This window comes from Haliotis rufescens, unplaced genomic scaffold (genome assembly GCF_023055435.1).
Source record: "Haliotis rufescens isolate VD_foot unplaced genomic scaffold, xgHalRufe1.0.p SCAF_8, whole genome shotgun sequence".
Classification (NCBI taxonomy): domain Eukaryota; kingdom Metazoa; phylum Mollusca; class Gastropoda; order Lepetellida; family Haliotidae; genus Haliotis; species Haliotis rufescens.
The window spans coordinates 35,888,392-35,908,077 of NW_025964372.1; the positions used below are offsets into that span (position 1 = coordinate 35,888,392).

At 40.9% G+C, this 19,686-nt stretch overlaps 2 protein-coding genes across 16 annotated transcripts in view; one reads left to right on the forward strand and one right to left on the reverse strand.

Annotated features, from left to right (window-relative positions):
* Positions 1–19,686, forward strand: part of LOC124141828 — a 153,075-nt gene that overhangs the window by 105,724 nt on the left and 27,665 nt on the right. The gene's annotated exons all lie outside the window — the stretch shown is intronic.
* Positions 1,335–19,319, reverse strand: LOC124141800. The gene is made up of 3 exons (XM_046509922.2): positions 18,479–19,319; positions 5,314–6,947; positions 1,335–4,273 (listed from the first exon to the last, which is right to left on the reverse strand). Exons 1-3 carry the CDS (start codon positions 18,703–18,705, stop codon positions 3,663–3,665), a joined length of 2,472 nt encoding a protein of 823 aa, XP_046365878.2. The 5' UTR covers positions 18,706–19,319; the 3' UTR covers positions 1,335–3,662.

Sequence of the window (19,686 nt, forward strand, 5' to 3'; positions counted from 1 at the left end):
CAGTGACCCAGGGTTATCTCCCCTTGAGGAGGGCCTCCCATAACGAGGTAATAAGAACACGAGGATCAAAGCCCCCAGGGAAAGGTCAGCAGTGTCTGTTTATGTTTAGATTGGAAGTCTTTGTTTATCACTTTGCCATCCTGGGGGTCTGTAGTAGATTGACTGCCTCTTGTCTCATGGTTGACAGTCGGAGGTTTCTAGAGAAAGCCCTATTACAACTTTTGAGAAAAAGGAGTGCATAGTGTTTTAGAAAGGAGGAGCAATTAGAAATGTAAAAAGTTAATAAAAATAATTTATGAAACAATTTAACCTCAAAATAGGCAATTAATTGAAAAAAATATACCATGTCGATAAATGATTATTTCATGATGTAGTAATGTGCTTTTTTCATAATCATTTCCTGCAATAAAACAGTTTGAATGTGTGTTGGGGGGAACTGTGGAGAAGTATCTTGCAAGATGTTCACACCTGGTATTAGCTAGGTCGGTGGTGATACTGAGCAATCAGGAGTGAGTGAGTGAGTGAGTGAGTGAGTATGGATTTACGCCACTTCTAGCAATATTCCAGCATATCACAGCAGGGGACACCAGAAATGGTTTTCACACATTGTACCCATGTCGGGATTCGAACCCGGGTCTTCGGGGTGACGAGCGAACACTTTAACCACTAGGCTACCCGACCGTCCTGAGCAATCAGGAACAGATTCTCTGTGGCAGTGGTCTGTGAGTTCATGGCAACAGGTCTGATGAAGAAATGGCGTCTTACTAGATTCTCTGAAGTTGTATGATGAATTCTTTCTTGGAATCGTGTCGATATTACATTGTATGAGCATTAATGGAGTCTGTGACTCTAGTACTAGTCCAAAGCCTAGTGAAGTAAACTTAGCTGGTGATAGTCCTTTTGATGAAAATGAAACGACTTAAAATGATGCTAAGAGACAAGTTTCGGCTTGGAGATTGAAAGTTTGGGGCACATGCTCACTCACTCACTCACTCACTCACTCACTCACTCACTCACTCACTCAACCACTCAACCACTCAACCACTCAACCATCCACCCACCCACCCACTCACTCACCCAGCCACTCACTCACTCACTCACTCACTCACTCAAGGTACACCCAAATCTTTCATATTTCTATAGTTAATCTGTGATGCCATAAACTACTCAAAAACATTAGGGACCACCAAATTCTTTCATATTACAATACTTAATATGTTATGACATGAATATGGAAGAATTGTGTGGTCCTTTTTTTTTTTAGTGGTATATGTTCCTGCGCACATTAGAAAAGTATAAGCTGTAATGAATTCTTAAAAAGAGTCAAAGAGCGGTTATACATATGTGAATATTTATTATGATTGCACTGATACTGAAGTGTATATACATATATACATAATGACATAAAGCAGGCACTGTGCTATGTGCTGCACTAGAGAAAAACACAAAATATCAACACATGTGGCATTAACAATTTAAGTGAAATAAATATTGCAGTTAATAAACATCTTACTGAATTAAAGTGAATGTTATGACAATCAAACAAATTCCTGCCATTTGAGTGACAGATTAATTTTTAAGGAAAATGTAAAGTTAATCGTTAATATCACTTATTGCTGAGAAACCACTCACTCGTAGCAGTCTCTGAAACACAGTGCTTTATCTTTTTACTGTAATGCCACATCAAAAGAGAATTAATGTACTTAAACCAGTATGTTGTTCTGAATAGATGTGAAAAACGTGTTTCACCTGATTTCCTTCACTGAGGGGGATTGTAACATTCGTTTGATGTCTTAGAAATAACAACATGAAAGCTTGAGTTTGACCAACCTCGCATCTAAAGGGTGCATTCTATGATGGGAGGTAGGCAATGGAGGATAACATTCACGGGATATATAATCCCGGTTATGTAATATGTAAGAATAATTTACCAAGGTCACATGTTCATTGACACTGAAATAATTAGTCACATTAGCTGTGTATTTTAACCTTGTTATTATCATATGAACATGCCAAATATGTTGTTGACAAGGTGTGAGTGGATCTCCATGTTAGTACACCTGCATGGCAATAGCTTCCCTTCCCAGACTCCCCTGAGATTAAGAAAAGTAACATCTTGATGGGGATGGATGATAGTGGGGGGTATTTCTCGAGGTAATAGGATATTTTTAGAAAGGGGTGACATTTTGAAATTAGCTTTGTCAAAACAGTCATAAATGTGTCTGCTGATGCATTGTGCAAAATGTGGGGAATGATAGCACAAAGTGACAGGTAGATTTCAAACTGTATGTACGGTCATGTAACATTTTGAGAACATGAATAAACGCCCACTTAAACATGACTGTTGGAGACGTCTGTGTTGTGTTGGTGACATCCTGTCTCTATAAGACTTTAGTTTAAACCTATAGGGTTTACGTTCTTTTTAATTTTGAAACTTACAAGGGAAGTTGTCATGAGTTTGTAAAAGAATTGATATCATTTTTTGCTTCACTGATGTACCCAAAAACTCTATTTGTGGACTTTTCATTCAATATTGACCTGTATTAAAGTGGTGTATTTTTATTATGAATTATTGTATTTCATTGCATTGAAGCATATGATATATTATGCTGAATCTGACACAGTCAGATGCCGAAGTGTGTGATAGTATGAGTTGGAGTGTTATAGTGGACATATTGACAGGGAAATGGACTATCAATGTGAAGACGATGTGATGAGGTCAGTGTTGTAGAAGTTCATGGAGTTGGTCCACTGGTGTTGTGACGTCTGCAGCAACGTCTGCAGCAACGTCCAGCAGAGCTGTAGAAGTTACAGCATATAGTACACGGTGTTGGTCCACTGGTGTTGTGACGTCTGCAGCAACGTCCAGCAGAGCTGTAGAAGTTACAGCATATAGTACACGGAGTTGGTCCACTGGTGTTGTGACGTCTGCAGCAACGTCCAGCAGAGCTGTAGAAGTTACAGCATATAGTACACGGAGTTGGTCCACTGGTGTTGTGACATCTGCTGCAACGTCCAGCAGAGCTGTAGAAGTTACAGCATATAGTACACGGTGTTGGTCCACTGGTGTTGTGACATCTGCAGCAACGTCCAGCAGAGCTGTAGAAGTTACAGCATATAGTACACGGTGTTGGTCCACTGGTGTTGTGACATCTGCTGCAACGTCCAGCAGAGCTGTAGAAGTTACAGCATATAGTACACGGAGTTGGTCCACTGGTGTTGTGACGTCTGCTGCAACGTCCAGCAGAGCTGTAGAAGTTACAGCATATTATACACGGAGTTGGTCCACTGGTGTTGTGACGTCTGCTGCAACGTCCAACAGTGGAAGAATGTTTCAGAAACCACTGTTACTGTCATCAAGTTATAGTTAGTGTTTTGACAAGTGATATGTATAAATTCACTGCTGCAAACTCTAAATGGACATGGCAGATCTCAGGGATGAGACTGTGTCCACATCAACACAAAACATCCAGCTAGAAATACCATGACGATACGCCATAATGCAAATCAGTGAATCCGTAGAAATACGACAGGGACATACTATGAATTAGGTCAACAATAAAACAATGTAAAATTGAGACATAAAAACATGTGCAACAAAGTGTCAACATTCATTTTAAAAATCCCTGATAATATCTATAGTGTTTATGCTACTTTCCTAATCATAATCTAGGTTTAATTTTCATTACTGAAGTCTTCATCTGAATCCAGTCTTGCCAGTCACTGTTGAACCACACAATGCCGGTGTCGTAACGGCCGTTGAGGTTGCTGTATTGGCAATGGCGGTACCACCAGCCCGAGGTGAAGTACAGAGCACAGTGGGTGCTGCTCAGGTCATTGTCCTTATCCTGTGTACTGAAGGCCATGTCATTAGAATAGTCCATTCCATCTGTAGCGTTGCCATGGAAACCATGAACCCGTAGCTTATAATTTTCCTCTTTTGTTGAAATTGCAAACTCATCATATTCCACAAACCAGTATCCATCGAAGACATCCGTCATTTCGATCCTGAGAGAATAGTTATCATGCGTTGTCATCAAATGAATGAATTCATTGCCGACCCAGAATTCATCCTCAGCGGAACCAAATCCTATGGCATATTCCGCCCAAGATCGACTAAAGTTCTCCTTGCCATGCACACGTTTCTGAATCAGTGTCCAACCACCATCGGCCTCCATGCTGCAGTAGACGAACACTGACTGCAGCGCCCCCTTGGGGTATATGATGTACTTCCCGGAGTCCAGGAACCCACGCTTGTAGTAGCCATCACAATCTGGAACAAATAGTGAAGGGTCATTACTTTCAAAAAACAAAATCTTACAAATCGCTCTGTGTGTAAATCTGACAATCAGACTTTCTTGACATATCCTCTGAATATTGAATGTGATGTTAGCCCATAACCTGAATGTAATGTAGATACATCAGTACTCTGTTTTAACCATTAACCTTTTTTGGAAATGGGTCAGTGGTGGCCCAGTTGTCTAAGCTACTGCAATTGTTGTACAAGTATGCACTAGTCATAGGTTGCCCTGATTGTCAGCCTCGATCTGTCATCACCATTGTCCTGGCTCGTGGGTTTCACCAAAGTGTCAAATACAATGTATCTATAAACTGAGCTGATGAGGCATTTCGCCACATTAAACTGACATATGTTACAGTACTGAAATGTGGCATTGGACACCACTCATTCAGAATAGGTAACAGAATTTCACAACGGTTCTCAGATCTTTTTGACAGCTGTAAATCTCTACTGCAACTATTTGCCAACATCATATCCTTGTACTCAGTTATAAAAACTTTTTCGCTCTCACTGACAAATACTATTAAATCATCAGTACTGAAATGTGGCATTGGACACCACTCATTCAGAATAGGTAACAGAATTTCACAACTGTTCTCAGATCTTTTTGACAGCTGTAAATCTCTACTGCAACTATTTGCCAACATCATATCCTTGTACTCAGTAAAAAAACTTTTTCGCTCTCACTGAGAAATACTTTTAAATCATCAGAGCTCCAGATACTCAGATATGCTGATACTCAGAATATTTGCAAAACAATTGTGAAATTTTTCAAAATTTCAATAGTACAACAAGACTGTGTGTAATTTTCCAATGTAAATAACAAACTTATAGCCGGAGCCCTTATTCATTGGCTATGTGAAAACATTTCCACCCATAACCCCTTGCTTCCCCTCACACAAACTCAAACCCTAACCCTAATCATTTTTAATTACTTCCAGCCAGGGTTTATGATTCATAAAAATTACGAGTCAGGGGTTGCGGGCAGAAGTTTTATGTCTCTATGTCCTCACCTGTGGGTACAGTGGTGAGGAGGTTGGTGACCTCCTGCTGCACGAGGCTGATGATGGGCATGTACAGCTGCCATGTTGCTGCCTTCGACCACAGCTTGTGCAGGAACACTGTGTTGTTCTTGCAGTTACTGTGTACCCGGTACAGAGCCCGGTCAACTCTCTTGATCATCTCACTCAGCAGCAATCCCTGGCTGGTCATTGCCGACATCTCCTTCTCAAGGGTCAGCAGGCGGCCATCTTGGTACAGGTCCTTGCTGGACTTCTGACACTGGAACAAAGTCTGGTTGAGGACCTTGCTCTCCAAGTTGGCGATCCTGTTCTCGTTGTAGATGATCTGTAGGGCTAGGTCCTCCACGCGGGACATGACGTCCCCAGATGGTGGTGTGTACCCAGGTTGTTGATGGGCGGTGGTGGGACTTCCAGACTTGATGCTGCCAAGGTACTCTACATGTTCCCGAAGGTCCTGCACACTGTTGTTGAGGCGGATGATGTGCATCCTGAGAACTCGGTACTGCTGGTCACTAAGGAGTCGCTGATCGGTCATCTTCCAGTCCATCTGACCGACTGCCCTGGAGTTGTTGAGGATCATGTTGGTCATCTGTGCAATCTGCTGCTGGTTGAACTGGGTGGAGTTGATGATCTGATCGCTGGCCATCTTCCACTGATCCAGGGTGATGACATTCTGGGTGAAGTTGATGAGAGACTCCTGCAGCTTCTGCATGAAGTCCCCAAGCTGGATGGACAGAACCCGACTCTCAACCCCATGGATCTTCTCGCCCATACGGACCATCTGCTGCTCCACGTTCTCAATGTCCGTGTCTCGCTTTAGAATCTCTTGTTCAAAGTAGGAGTCATGTGTCTTCAGAAGGTCCTTTATCCTGGCCTCTAGTTCTTCTCTGTCTGCGTTGTCAAGCTTGCCCTTGACTTGCTGCTCTAATACTTGAAGTCTGTCTTCCAGATCTACCACATTAACACCATTGACACTTGATGTGTTGAGTGTGGGAAGGAGAGTGTCAACATCCACACCATCTCCATCTCCACTACCTTCTTCTGCATCTGGAGGACCTGTATTGGGTCTTGACATCCGACTTTCAAAGCTCATATCCCCCGAGCCGTCACCGGAATCTAGGTCCTCATTGGTCCAAACAAGGGAATCATTTGTTTGATTCAGTTCTAACCTGTTCACATTTCGTCCATGCCTTCTCTGATCTTTTACATGAACTTTTAATATTTTAACAACATTGCCATATCTATTTTGAAGTTTTGAAATTGAGTCACTATTTGTTTTTTCCTTTTTTCGCAAACCCTGCACGTCCTCCATCAAAGAAACATAACTTTGAAACAAATCTTCTTTCACACTCATCAGTTGTGACATATTATGCCGCACTTCAAACACATGATCATCCTCAAATGGCCTTGCATCCTTAACCAAGGTCATCTCGTGTTTGGTTTCGCGCTGTTGAAAGTCTAGTCGTGTAATGTCTAGCTTGATGTTTGTCGACTGCTCCTCAATGGCTCCAAAGCGCTCCCGAAGCTCCACAATGTGCTGGCGCAGCTGGACCACTTCAGCTTCAGCTTTGATCATCGTGTCGCGGTATTGTCTTGTTCGTCTTTCCATTCGACGGAGACGGGTTCTGTAAACATAGACCAAGATTAATCATTCGTTTCACATGGTTGAGTTTCTTTGTGAATAAACATCAGATATGATAAATGTTGTCAACAACATTCTAGTTAGCTATGTCCAACCTCGTTTTCAGGGTTTTTGTGTTAAATCATTAAGCTTTTTTCTTGAAACTGATTTCAATTGTTTTTCAGGGGTAAATTTGTGGGTTTGATAAATTTCTGCCATAAGCTGACGATTTTGGTATTCATAGATTACCAAGAATATTCCATTATTTTCAAATTGCAAATTTTTCATATCAAACAAAGTGGACAATAATAAAGAAGTGGGAGGTTATAAAAGGATATATAGAAGATATTCACCATGGTAATTATGACTGATATCTGCCAATAATGAAACCCTTGTACAGTGTTAAAGAAATGAAAGGATCACATCCATGAGTCGATCTATAACAGCGAATCAAATGTAAGATCATATACACAAATATTTATAGAATGAGAAATACTCTGTTCAAGTATGTTGAGGTGAGGTGAAATGAGGCATAACGTCGTTTTCAAGACTATTGCACTTATATGCGACTCAGATTACGATTTGAATAAAAATACACAAAAACTGAAAGTTTTGCTTTGATTAACAGCCTGAAAGCAATTGTATGACAGATTTGAGCAAGTTTCACAATGTTCCTTCACAAAAAAGCCTACAGCTTACTTGAAATGCCCTTTCAGGGGTAACATGATGTGGCAACTCACAAACCTGTCTGATATTTTATATCCATTTATTCAATTTTGTGAAGTTACATGTTCAAAGATGTAAGCACTGGGTGAACCTCTCTTTGTCTTGAGGAAAAGGGAACTGAAGTTGGGCATAAATGCATCATTATTGAAAAGCACCTGATAATAAACTCCCTCATGGTCATGTTCAAAGGCTTGTATGTCTTTCTGCTCTCTCTCTTTGTTTAGTTATTTCTTTAAATTTTTCAATATTTTTATGATAATTTTAGGGGCATTGGGTTAGCCTAGTGGTTAAAGCATTTACTGGTCACACCAAAGGACTGGGTTGTATGTGAAGACGGGAGACCTCCACCGTGATAGTGCTGCAATATTGTTGAAAGATGTGTAAAACCTCGCTCGTTAGCTTGCTTGCTTGCTTGCTCGCTCGCTCACTCACTCACTCACTCACTCGTCCCCACTCGCCTCACTCACTCACTCACTCACTCCTATATTCTTGTCTTAATAACTTCAAGAAATTTGTTTTGTTTTATTAGTACTTGACATATTGTCAACCCAATGTTTTTTGACAATGATTAATCACACTTTTTCCCTACTTTTGTGACAGGAAAAACAGACCAATTCTATTTCTCTGTCCTTTCTTCATTTGAAGAAAATAAAGTCAAGTGTAGCTCTCTGCTCTAGTTTTATACCCTAAGCTTACTGCTGGCTCAGAGACTGTTTATACCAATTATCAATAAATGCCCATCAAACATACAGTATTGAAGTCAAGGTCATGACAAGACTACTTCACGAGCCTGAACCTCATATTAATGTTTGGTGAGACTTCTATCTTACTCAGACCCATCAGTTGGCATTATCAAGTGGGACATCAGGCTTTGGCAGCTTACGATTTTTGTCATTTTAAATGTTTGAGTTTACACAACATGACAAGCAGTCTGACAAGGGACATCAGTTACACATCCACCAGTCAGTATAATGGGCATCCATTTTAACATTCCAAATCAGTATTTTATTGGGCAGCTTTTTAATCAATTAATCAACTCCGAAACCCCTTTCAAAGTGTATTTTATACATGTGTATGTATGCATACAGATCTTAAGGGTGTTGTTTGATGTTCTTCAAAGGGAAGGCTTAAAACACTAATGTATTCCTACAGCTATAAATAACGTAATACACAGACCGTTCATCCTAGAATTTCTTAATCAAAGCAATGTTACTCCTACACAAATATTTACTATGTCTGTATTCGCCTGCTGAATCATATAATCGATCATGTGTTCATACTCAAGAGTGGCTAACAAATCAGTCTAGCATATCGCACTGATGGGTCATGCCATGTCTTCCTTGGTAAGACAGTTAATATGGCTGCCTGCTGTACCAGGAGAGATCATATCTCGGCACGAAGATGAACTAAAGAGGTGATTAAACCAATATCCTTGCAGATGGATGAGAAAATCTATAATAACGTTCCTACGTCAACTCAAATAATATTTCCCCCAAGTAAGGGACTGGTCATATATTATTGGGGGGGGGGGGCAAGGGATTGGTCTTTGGACTAATTCATATTTTTCTGCCCCCCTTATTTTCTGTAACATTTTTTTCATAACCCCCCCCCCCCCCCCCCCCCCCCAAAAAAAACAACAACAACAAAAAAACAACATGTGTAACATTCACTCATGACCCCCTCCCTATAATAAATTACCAGTCGCTAAGTAATATCAAATTTATATTTTTATTTTCAAATAGAACTGTAATTTTTACCTCACACACACATACGCACATACTCACGTCCCCCTTAGTGTCACTGGCCTGCCTCCCCTATAATAAATGGCCAGTCCCTAAAATAGGAAGCCTGACACAAACTGTTGCCATCATCTTAAATTCCCTGTAGCCTGTGGCTAGGTTTCATGCCTGGCAGTGTTTGGTCTTACAATTTCCTTGATATTGCTTTTTTAGAACATATTAACACAATTATGCCACTTCAAAGATGCTTCATTGATTGTTTCTGCATCGTTCTCCAGGGGGATTTCAATTTGTTCTTTTATGACCTTGAAGTGTCTTAGATATTTTATTTAGACATTTCCCTGATTGATTTTGAAAGAATGAATGATGTACATTAAGTTTTCTGTGGTGTGTTAAATTTACTGTTACTGTATAATCCAAGAAGCATAAAACATCACACGAATCACTCTGAGAAATATATACGTTTTTGTTATCAGTAAAACAATAATCACAACATGAATGTGGTCTTTACATTAAAATGATGTGGTTAAAAACTTATATCATTGTCTTCAAAAACGGTACTTGAAATTACAAGAAGAAAAAATAGTGTTGCTTATCTGTAAGTCTTTTGTTTGTCAACATTTTCAACAATAGCTAATGTCAGCGCTAAACAGAAACTTTGACTTTGCTCCACTGTGATAATATGGAAGATTTGAATGCAATCTCGACAGAATGTTTCTCAGGGAGTTCAGCTTGTTCAGATCGGTAGGCGGACATATTTATGATGTCTTTGTATACTGAACCAATATATTTTGGAGAAGAATAACCAATAGTCACTTAGATAGAATACAACGATAAATATGTTATTACCAGGACTGTGTTATATATTGCATAACCAACCCACAGGAGAATTTCCAAAATAAGGTACAAGGAGTGATATTTGCTGTCCAATTATATCCAAATCAGTTCCATATTGTCTGGTACCGTATCCCCCATGAGACCTGGCATCAAACATCTGATCTCGGACTCCTTGGCGCACTTAACCCCTGCCCTTATTCTGACTGGCTACGTTTATCACAACCATCTTAGAGAACAGTTGGATGGAATGGCAGAACATATCGACTGAATGGCGAACACAGAGACGGGAATGCCAGAACGGAGAGACATGTTGGCAGCTACAGCTTTGGTCTCTCTGTCAGGAAACGGCACCGGAATGGTAAATGAGTTGAAAGTATTGCGAGCATACCCTTGTGTGTTGGGGAAGCTGTGCCATCATACCAAGACATGTGGCCAGATGGACGTGGATTCCGGCAAAACTATCAACTTCACTTTTGATAATCTGCTGGAGTAGTGTCCCTTTGGGCCTGCAAGTCATTTTGAATCATCACATCAGGGCCCTGTCCCTTATCCCTCAAAGTGATCGTAGCACTAATGTGATCGTAAATCCCTTAACCTAGACTAAGGAGAGTCCTATAGTCCTGCACCATGACTGTGGAATATATTTATTTTATGAAATGCATACAAAAGCAAGTCTAGCAAGCTCAAGCTAGCTCTGAAATCAGCATAGGGAAAATAAATAAATTTTTAGAGTCAAGAAGCATATTGTGTAATATAAGATTTCAGAGACTAAATGTTAGTCTAAGAGTCCTAGCGCTACGATTACTTTGTGGAACGGTGCTCTGGGAGGGCCATTGAAGGTCTTGCTTCAGGGTGTTGATGGCAGACATGGCGTGTCATACTCCTGAGGGAGATTAGAAGTTAAGTGACTCAATACTAAACTGCACCCTTTTATCAGGGTATGAAACTCCCAAAAATTTCAGCCAGACCACAGGACTGGCTAGCTGAAATACTTGCCAGCCCTGACCAAAACCTGCCTGCCCACTATAATCATATGTTTCTCAGGATAAGCTAACGGGGTTTCTTTTTGGTTACATTTTATCATTCATCTTTACATGTGAATTAATGCTTATCATCGGCAAATATTTTGAATATTTTTACATATGAAATATAACCCGACCGTCGGGCAGGGGGATTTGAAAATCTGGCAGCCTGAGTTGAAATCAACCCGTCTCGGACGGTCGGGCAGGCAGGTATTTCGAACACTGCTTTTATCAAGTTCACAGATCCATTCACTGTTTGTTGTCTTTATGTACAGGAGAGTGATTATGAAGGGAAGTAATTCAGTAGTGAGTGAGTATTGTTTAACGCAGCTTTTAGCAATATTCCAGCAATATCACGGCAGGACATACAAAAAAGGGGCTTCACAAATTGTACCCACTGGGGGAATCAAACCCAGGTCTTCATCGTGATGAGCGAACACTTTAACCACTAGGCTACCCCACCGCCTAATTCAGTAGTAGGTATCTATGATGTTTGATTAGGGGCAAAATAAAATATGAAATTACAACCTCCCTTTCCAATCTTTCATTTGTCTGTATGGTTTTAACTAACCAACCACCTGCATGGCATGGATAGAGTGTCTGCCTGGGCAGCAGAAGGTTTGTGGTTCGATCACAGCCATGTCATAACAAAATTTGTTAAAAGAAGGTACTAGTTGTTTCCCTGCCTGGTGCTCAGCATTAAGGGTAAAAACCAGGACTGGTCATCTCAGAGTCAGTATATTGTGTCCGAGTCTGCAATCCATGTAAAACTGTGACATGGTGGGCTAGCACTACTAAAGAACCCGCATTAGTCTGGACTAATACAAGCAGACACACACACCCATGCATTAACATCTCTATATAAGTGCAATAATCTCGAACACGACATAACCACCTTTAACCTGCCTAGAAACCATACATTTAAGAAAGATAAAGTCTAGGGAGACTTTACAATTAGAACAATACTATAACTCCATCAATCTACACAAACATGTGCACAGCAGCAAGGATTTGAAACTTAAAAATGTTAGGTTCACACTGACAAATTGCACTTCGTACAAAAGAAATCCTCCACTGTTTTTGTTGGCGTACGTGCTTTGATACAGCCTGCTTTGATACAGCCGTTGTCCTGTAAAGAATCCCCTACACCCCGTCATGAAGACACCTGGCGACAACATACTTGTTTTATAAAAATCAAACAACATAAAGGATGTAGAAAATCCCTTAATTAGTTTCCCCTGAATCCTTAACATTATCTCGATGTAATCTTGGCTTCTTTAAATAAAACTGGTGTTAATCTATTTATCAAATAAACATACAGGCTGAGATTAGTTTCAGCCTTGGCTCTGGCCATGCTCTTTGAGTGAACAAATGGTTTGCTCTTTGAGACTACGGCACCAAGGCCTCTGTTATTGCAGCCCGGAAGTTCCAGAGATTTGATCCGGACTTGTGGGAGGCAAGAAGCCCATCTGGAGCTGGTTGTCTTTTATGCTTGAGCTGTCGAGTCTTCTGAGTTTGTGTTAGGGGTTTTAAAAGAAAAGACTGCATGATTCTCATAATTCAAATCTTTTCTGATGTCTATAAGTAGAGAATGCCACAACAATGAATTTTCTTGTGTGGGAAAAGTATGACACGATTCTCCAAATTCAAAGACACTTAGATAAATATACAAGTTTCTAAATGGTCAATAGGAATAAAAAGCCCCTGCTATGTGATCAGATCCTGTCAAACATACCTTCCACCTAGAACCTGTCAAACATACCTCCCCACCGGCCCCTGCTATGTGATCAGACCCTGTCAAACATACCTGCTTCCTCTGATCTTGTCAAACATACCTCCCCACCGGCCCCTGCTAGGTGATCAGACCCTGTCAAACATACATCCCACCTGGATCCTGTCAAACATACCTCCCCACCGGCCCCTGCTAGGTGATCAGATCCTGTCAAACATACCTGCTTCTTCTGATCTTGTCAAACATACCTCCCCAGCAGCCCCTGCTAGGTGATCAGACCCTGTCAAACATACATCCCACCTGGATCCTGTCAAACATACCTCCCCACCGGCCCCTGCTAGGTGATCAGATCCTGTCAAACATACCTTCCACCTAGAACCTGTCAAACATACCTCCCCACTGGCCCCTGCTAGGTGATCAGATCCTGTCAAACATACCTTCCACCTAGAACCTGTCAAACATACCTGCTTCCTCTGATCTTGTCAAACATACCTCCCCACTGGCCCCTGCTAGGTGATCAGACCCTGTCAAACATACCTGCTTCCTCTGATCTTGTCAAACATACCTCCCCACTGGCCCCTGCTAGGTGATCAGACCCTGTCAAACATACCTCCCACCTAGATCTTGTCAAACATACCTCCCACTGGCCCCTGCTAGGTGATCAGATCCTGTCAAACATACCTTCCACCTAGAACCTGTCAAACATACCTGCTTCCTCTGATCTTGTCAAACATACCTCCCCACTGGCCCCTGCTAGGTGATCAGACCCTGTTAAACATACCTGCTTCCTCTGATCTTGTCAAACATACCTCCCCACCGGCCCCTGCTAGGTGATCAGACCCTGTCAAACATACCTCCCACCTAGAACCTGTCAAACATACCTCCCCACCGGCCCCTGCTAGGTGATCAGACCCTGTCAAACATACCTGCTTCCTCTGATCTTGTCAAACATACCTCCCCACCGGCCCCTGCTAGGTGATCAGACCCTGTCAAACATACCTCCCACCTAGAACCTGTCAAACATACCTCCCCACCGGCCCCTGCTAGGTGCTCAGACCCTGTCAAACATACCTGCTTCCTCTGATCTTGTCAAACATACCTCCCCAGCGGCCCCTACTAGGTGATCAGACCCTGTCAAACATACCTTCCACCTAGAACCTGTCAAACATACCTCCCCACCGGCCCCTGCTAGGTGCTCAGACCCTGTCAAACATACCTGCTTCCTCTGATCTTGTCAAACATACCTCCCCACCGGCCCCTGCTAGGTGATCAGACCCTGTCAAACATACCTCCCACCTAGATCTTGTCAAACATACCTCCCACTGGCCCCTGCTAGGTGATCAGACCCTGTCAAACATACCTCCCACTGGCCCCTGCTAGGTGATCAGACCCCGTCGGAGGGCAGAACCCTGCTTTATCAAGTCCACTGCTTCACCCCACCAACAGGCTATCTCTGGTTAAAAGGTACACAGATTAGAATGAGAGGTGGTCTTTTTGCCATTGTGTACAGGTTTTACAAATGATCGTTTAGTGTTCTCCACCAGGTGAGCGGGGACTGGGATGAGGGGAACTAGGTTAGTGTTCCCCCTCAGTTTTCTGTTTGATGTTATGAAATGTTTCCCGACTTGTCGGTGTCCTGGGTACTTGTCTCCTGTCTGCCAGGTGATGTGAGCATGATGTTTGTGTAGTTGTACACGACAGGTGATGGTGCGGATGAGGCCACACAGGGTGGAGTTAATCTCCTCTCTCCCCCCTCCCCCCATCAAAACATTAACTTACTGGTGACATAACTCATCATTTCACTTGCTACCCAGACAAATTCATTTTAAAAAAAAATTGTCCTGATATATTTTTAGTTGGTTGTATTTTTACCTTATTTGTGTGTATTGAAATACAAAATAAAATTTCACTCATCATTTCACTTGCTACCCAGACAAATTCATTTTTAAAAAAAATGTCCTAATATATTTTTAGTTGGTTGTATTTTTACCTTATTTGTGTGTATTGAAATACGAAATAAAATTTCACTCATCATTTCACTTGCTACCCAGACAAATTATTTATTTTTTTAAATTGTCCTGATATATTTTTAGTTGGTTGTATCTTTACCTTATTTGTGTATATTGAAATGCGAAATAAAATTATAGTGTTTTTATAATTGACAAGGGGGAGAGGGGGTTTAGCAAACTGACATGGGTTTGAGGGTATTATTATAACCATACACAACTAGTTAAATTTGTTGTTTGAGATCAAGCGATAGAGATCAAACAAATGTTTACAACATTGTTAAGACTGAAATGTTTTTGGTAATAGTTACCAGTCAATTATACACCCCTTATACACACCACTGTGTCATCTGTAAAAACTCTAGTTTAAAAAAAACCATTAGTGTTTAGTACAGGGCTCTTATAAGATTACATACAGACTAATGTAAAAGTTATAGTCAGGGGGCGCTTATTGAAACAAACAAGAAAGAACAAGAAATAAACATACCAAAGGGCCCACTGTTTTTATCATCACTCACTTTATGATAAATTGGAACATAGAACATCTTCTTTTGTTTAGAATTTAGACAAATAAGAAATATTATTTCAATTTATGTTTCATTTGCATTAGATCTTAAATGTTGATGAAATCATTACTTAATAACAACATCTGAACTTGAACAATAAATCAAAGGAAACTTAAAAAGACGAAGTTGCGACTAACTTCTTGTTGGTTTTATTCCTCCATCATACTACATACTCAACGACAGGCATGAGAGGCCACCAGTCCAGTCTGACGGCATGGCCAACTTTTGCCAGACTGGTTTCCAGCTTTCTCTAAGTTTGTTTGTTGTTTAAAGCCACACTCGGCAATATCCTAGCTACATGATGTCGGAGTGTGCATTACTGAGTCTGGACCCGACAAACCAATGATTGACATCATGAGCATTGATCTATGCGATTGAGACACGATGACATGCATCAACAAAGTCAGTGAACCTGACCACCCGATCCGGTTACTCAATTCTTATTACTAAAGACCAATTCTAACCCATTTCCTTAAACACTGAACATAAAATTACAAAACAATTCCTAAAATCATCCAAACTGAACGCTAGGGATGAGATGACTCCACACCCTGCTACACTGACAAGGTATGGATGTCATCTGTGGGATGACTCCTACCCTCCTACACTGACAAGGAAAGGATGTCATCTGTGGGATGACTCCACACCCTGTTACACTGACAAGGTAAGGATGTCATCTGTGGGATGACTCCATACCCTGCTACATATGCAATTATGGGAGTGTTATTACTCTTGACCTTTCAGTCTTGACAGGTAGTATTCATCAATATTTCACAGCCAAACATTTGTTGGCACAACCGATCGACAAAGCCTACTACTTTCAGTGGCCAATTACAAGGGGAGGTAACTCACTGGTTCATTCATCGTTTGAAATCTGATTCATTTCTAACCACCTCCCAGCTACCTAATTGCCTCAAGACAGTTGTTAAGGTATTAATTTTAAAACCTGACTCCCCAAAATGAAAACCTTAAGTGACAAACTATTGTGTAAATCCTCCATTTTGACCTGTGTGTCAACCCGTCAATGGAAATCATCCATCGTTGTGCAGGAAAGAATCTACTTAAATCGATATAAAGGAATAGCTCCGCTTAGCCTCAACCCCGAGGGTTCAAATTATAAACCATGGCTGCTTTGGGAAAGCAATAATGTATTCTGTCATGAAATGTTGTTATGTTGTAGTTGCCAGGGATAACATGCCTAGTACATAGATATCAACCTGTGGTCAGAGTGAGTGAGTGAGTGAGTGAGTGAGTGAGGGGGCAGCTAGTACCTAACACAGCATCATATGTTCATTATAACTCTCTCTCTCTTCCACTCTCTCTCACTCTCTCTCTCTCTCTCTTTCTCTTTCCCCTCCCTCTCTCTTTATCGACCCCCTCTCTCTCACTCTCTTCCTCTCTCTCACCTTTATCTCTTCCTCCCTCTCTCTCTCTCTCTCTCTCTCTCTCTCTCTCTCTCTGTTGCATTTTCTTTATCATTCATTTACATATTGACACTCCAGGCCCTTTTTACAATTAATTAATTAGAACAGAGAGATCAGCAAACTAGGAAATAGAATTGATCTGTTTTACTTTCTTCATTTGAAGATAATAAGGTCAAGTGTTGTTCTCTTCTTGAGTTTTACACCTTAAGCTTAGTGCCGGACCAGAGACTATTTACTCTAGCCCTGATAATGCATTCAATAAAATATCAAAAAGCTACCACAATAAACTGTTACAATGAACGCTAGTTACAATTCAACTCACATAACATTTACCCTTGTCCGGGGCCATTATGTTATCTTTGTGAACACTGAACATGTGTTTGAGTGCACTCACAGTTGATATAGTTACAAGTGATTGTTCAACCCATGAGTGGGGCCCATATTTCCTTATTATGAGCCCTTATCAAGCACAATAATGGTGTCACTCAACGTTGCTCTGACAAAGCTGATACAAAGGGAGTATCATGTACTTCTGTTCTCGCCTAGCCCGTCACACGCCCAGGACGATTCTCTTTAAAATCACATAAATCAAAGATTAAACTCTAAGATGTCTCCATCTTCACAGCCTGTTGTCTCCCTATATCCATTTATATCCTCCTCATTGGTTTGGGTTTTGCTTGTGAAAATTGTTGGTTGAAATGCATCATATTTCAAAGGGTTCTATGAGGTATCGGTCACCCTCTGGCCCTGATGGTAACCAGTTTCAATTGATGGTTATGCCTGTTAACAGTACGACATCAAATGCTCGATGTTGTGAAAAAAGACTTTCAATGGCTATTATTCACCCTTTATTATATTTTGGGGCAAGAGTTAAAATTGAATACATGACACTTTTTTTATTGATAATTTCTTTATCCCGAAAAAAAATGTCATGTATTCAGTTACAAAGAATAAAGAAGTTGCTTTACATGAAAAAGTGCCATGTATTCATGTTCTTCCAACTTCTAAATGCCTATCAAAGGTTTTAGATTTAGTATTGTATAGAATTTTGAATTGGTGAATTGTTACAAACCAAAGACTTTAATCAAGCATACAATGTATATAGTTAAACAAATTCATATTCAGATTATATATATATAGTTCCTTGATAAACAAAAATGTTAATAAAATAATTTAGAAGTTTTATATTATTATTTTAAGTATTGTATATCAGTGAAGGGAAAACTGATAAACTTAGTTTTTGTGATGCCGCAATCATATTCTTTGATGCTCTTACCATAGTAAAAAATACATACACTGAACAGGTGTGTCTATCCTAGACTATATAAACACGTTTCTTCACTGAATGTTAAGTCAAGTGTGAAGAAACAAGATAAGCAGATGAATCTAATCTCGTGTGTATCAATGACATATCTGACAAACCCATCGTTCCATGCATTAACATATACACCTGTTTCTAAACGAATCATTAAGTGCAACTCACCTGTCCTTTTCCTGCACCTGCTCCATGTCTGCGACTTGGCGCTGCAGCTTGAGCAGCACTGAGTATAATCCTGCCCTGGGGGGTGGGGGAGAGGCGAGGGGGGCTTGGGACATCTCCACCCCCTCTCCCTGCCCTAGTCCCAGCACCCCCAGCACCAACACAAATGGCCAAGTCCACATACCCTTCATGTCCATCACACACAAGTGTAAAGCAAAAAAATATGACATGAGTGGAAACAAAACTGTTTAGCTGATCTGATGGAGTAAGGGAAGATGGAAACTAATGCGTTTCTCCATAGCCTGTGGGTGTTTGTAATTGGCCACTTGAATGATGCTGGGACGATTTCGCAGCAGCCCATAGGGAGGCTCTCGTGCACTGTCAAGCAACCACAGAGAACACTCCAAGTTGTCCTACTAGCAGTGATTATAGGACGGTCTCTCTCACACTTTTATACCAATTGTTTTGTGAGGCCGGTTCACTTTCCTGTGAGGTGTGATCAAGCCTCCCCCTGGAGCCTCTCCCTGCAGCCTCCTCTGTGTTTGTGGGAGTGTTTATATAAGCCATGTGGCATGGTCCTTCAACACATGGCACCGGTAAACTCAATGTCACATCCAATCTTGCTGTTTTCTTCTAATCTCCTACAGTTTGACATGTGCTTTATCCAAAGCCTTTGATTGTATGTTGAGTCATATCAAATATTAAACTTGTTTCAAGGGGAGTAATATATGTATGTTTTATCCTGAAGAATTATATTGCCTCCCCTACAATGATCAGAATAGATTTGGTGTTATTCGTTCTCCTCCTATCAGTGTTACAAGTTGTCTTTGTATGGAGAGTAACATGTGCTGAAGGATCAGCCTGGCACCCCTGTGACACAATGAACTGGCTCAATCTATATATTCTGATTGGGCATTGAGTAAGGGCTATCTCATGTTGTTAGAAATCTGGGGTCATATGTAGTGCTTACACAATGCCTTTCTTCTTCTTCATGATAATGTTACAACAATCCCTGCGAGACCTATGCCAGTGAATAAGCCACCCCATCTACCCTTAACTCAGTTCACTCTCTGGTCTTATCCACCCGTTCTTGTGCAACATCAATAGAACCCTACTTACTGCTATTGTTTTATTCACCCTGTCCACCCCTTCACCCCACCCTGTATCCACCCATTTCACACCCTCACTCACACTTCACACCCTCACTCACA

Coding starts and splice junctions, on each gene's coding strand:
- LOC124141800 (XM_046509922.2), bottom strand. CDS start 18,705: ATGTCATATTTTTTTGCTTTACACTTGTGTGTGATGGACATGAAGGGT. Junction 6,948..18,478: donor CAGGTGCAGGAAAAGGACAG/GTGAGTTGCACT, acceptor CTATGTTTACAG/AACCCGTCTCCGTCGAATGG. Junction 4,274..5,313: donor CCTCACCACTGTACCCACAG/GTGAGGACATAG, acceptor TATTTGTTCCAG/ATTGTGATGGCTACTACAAG.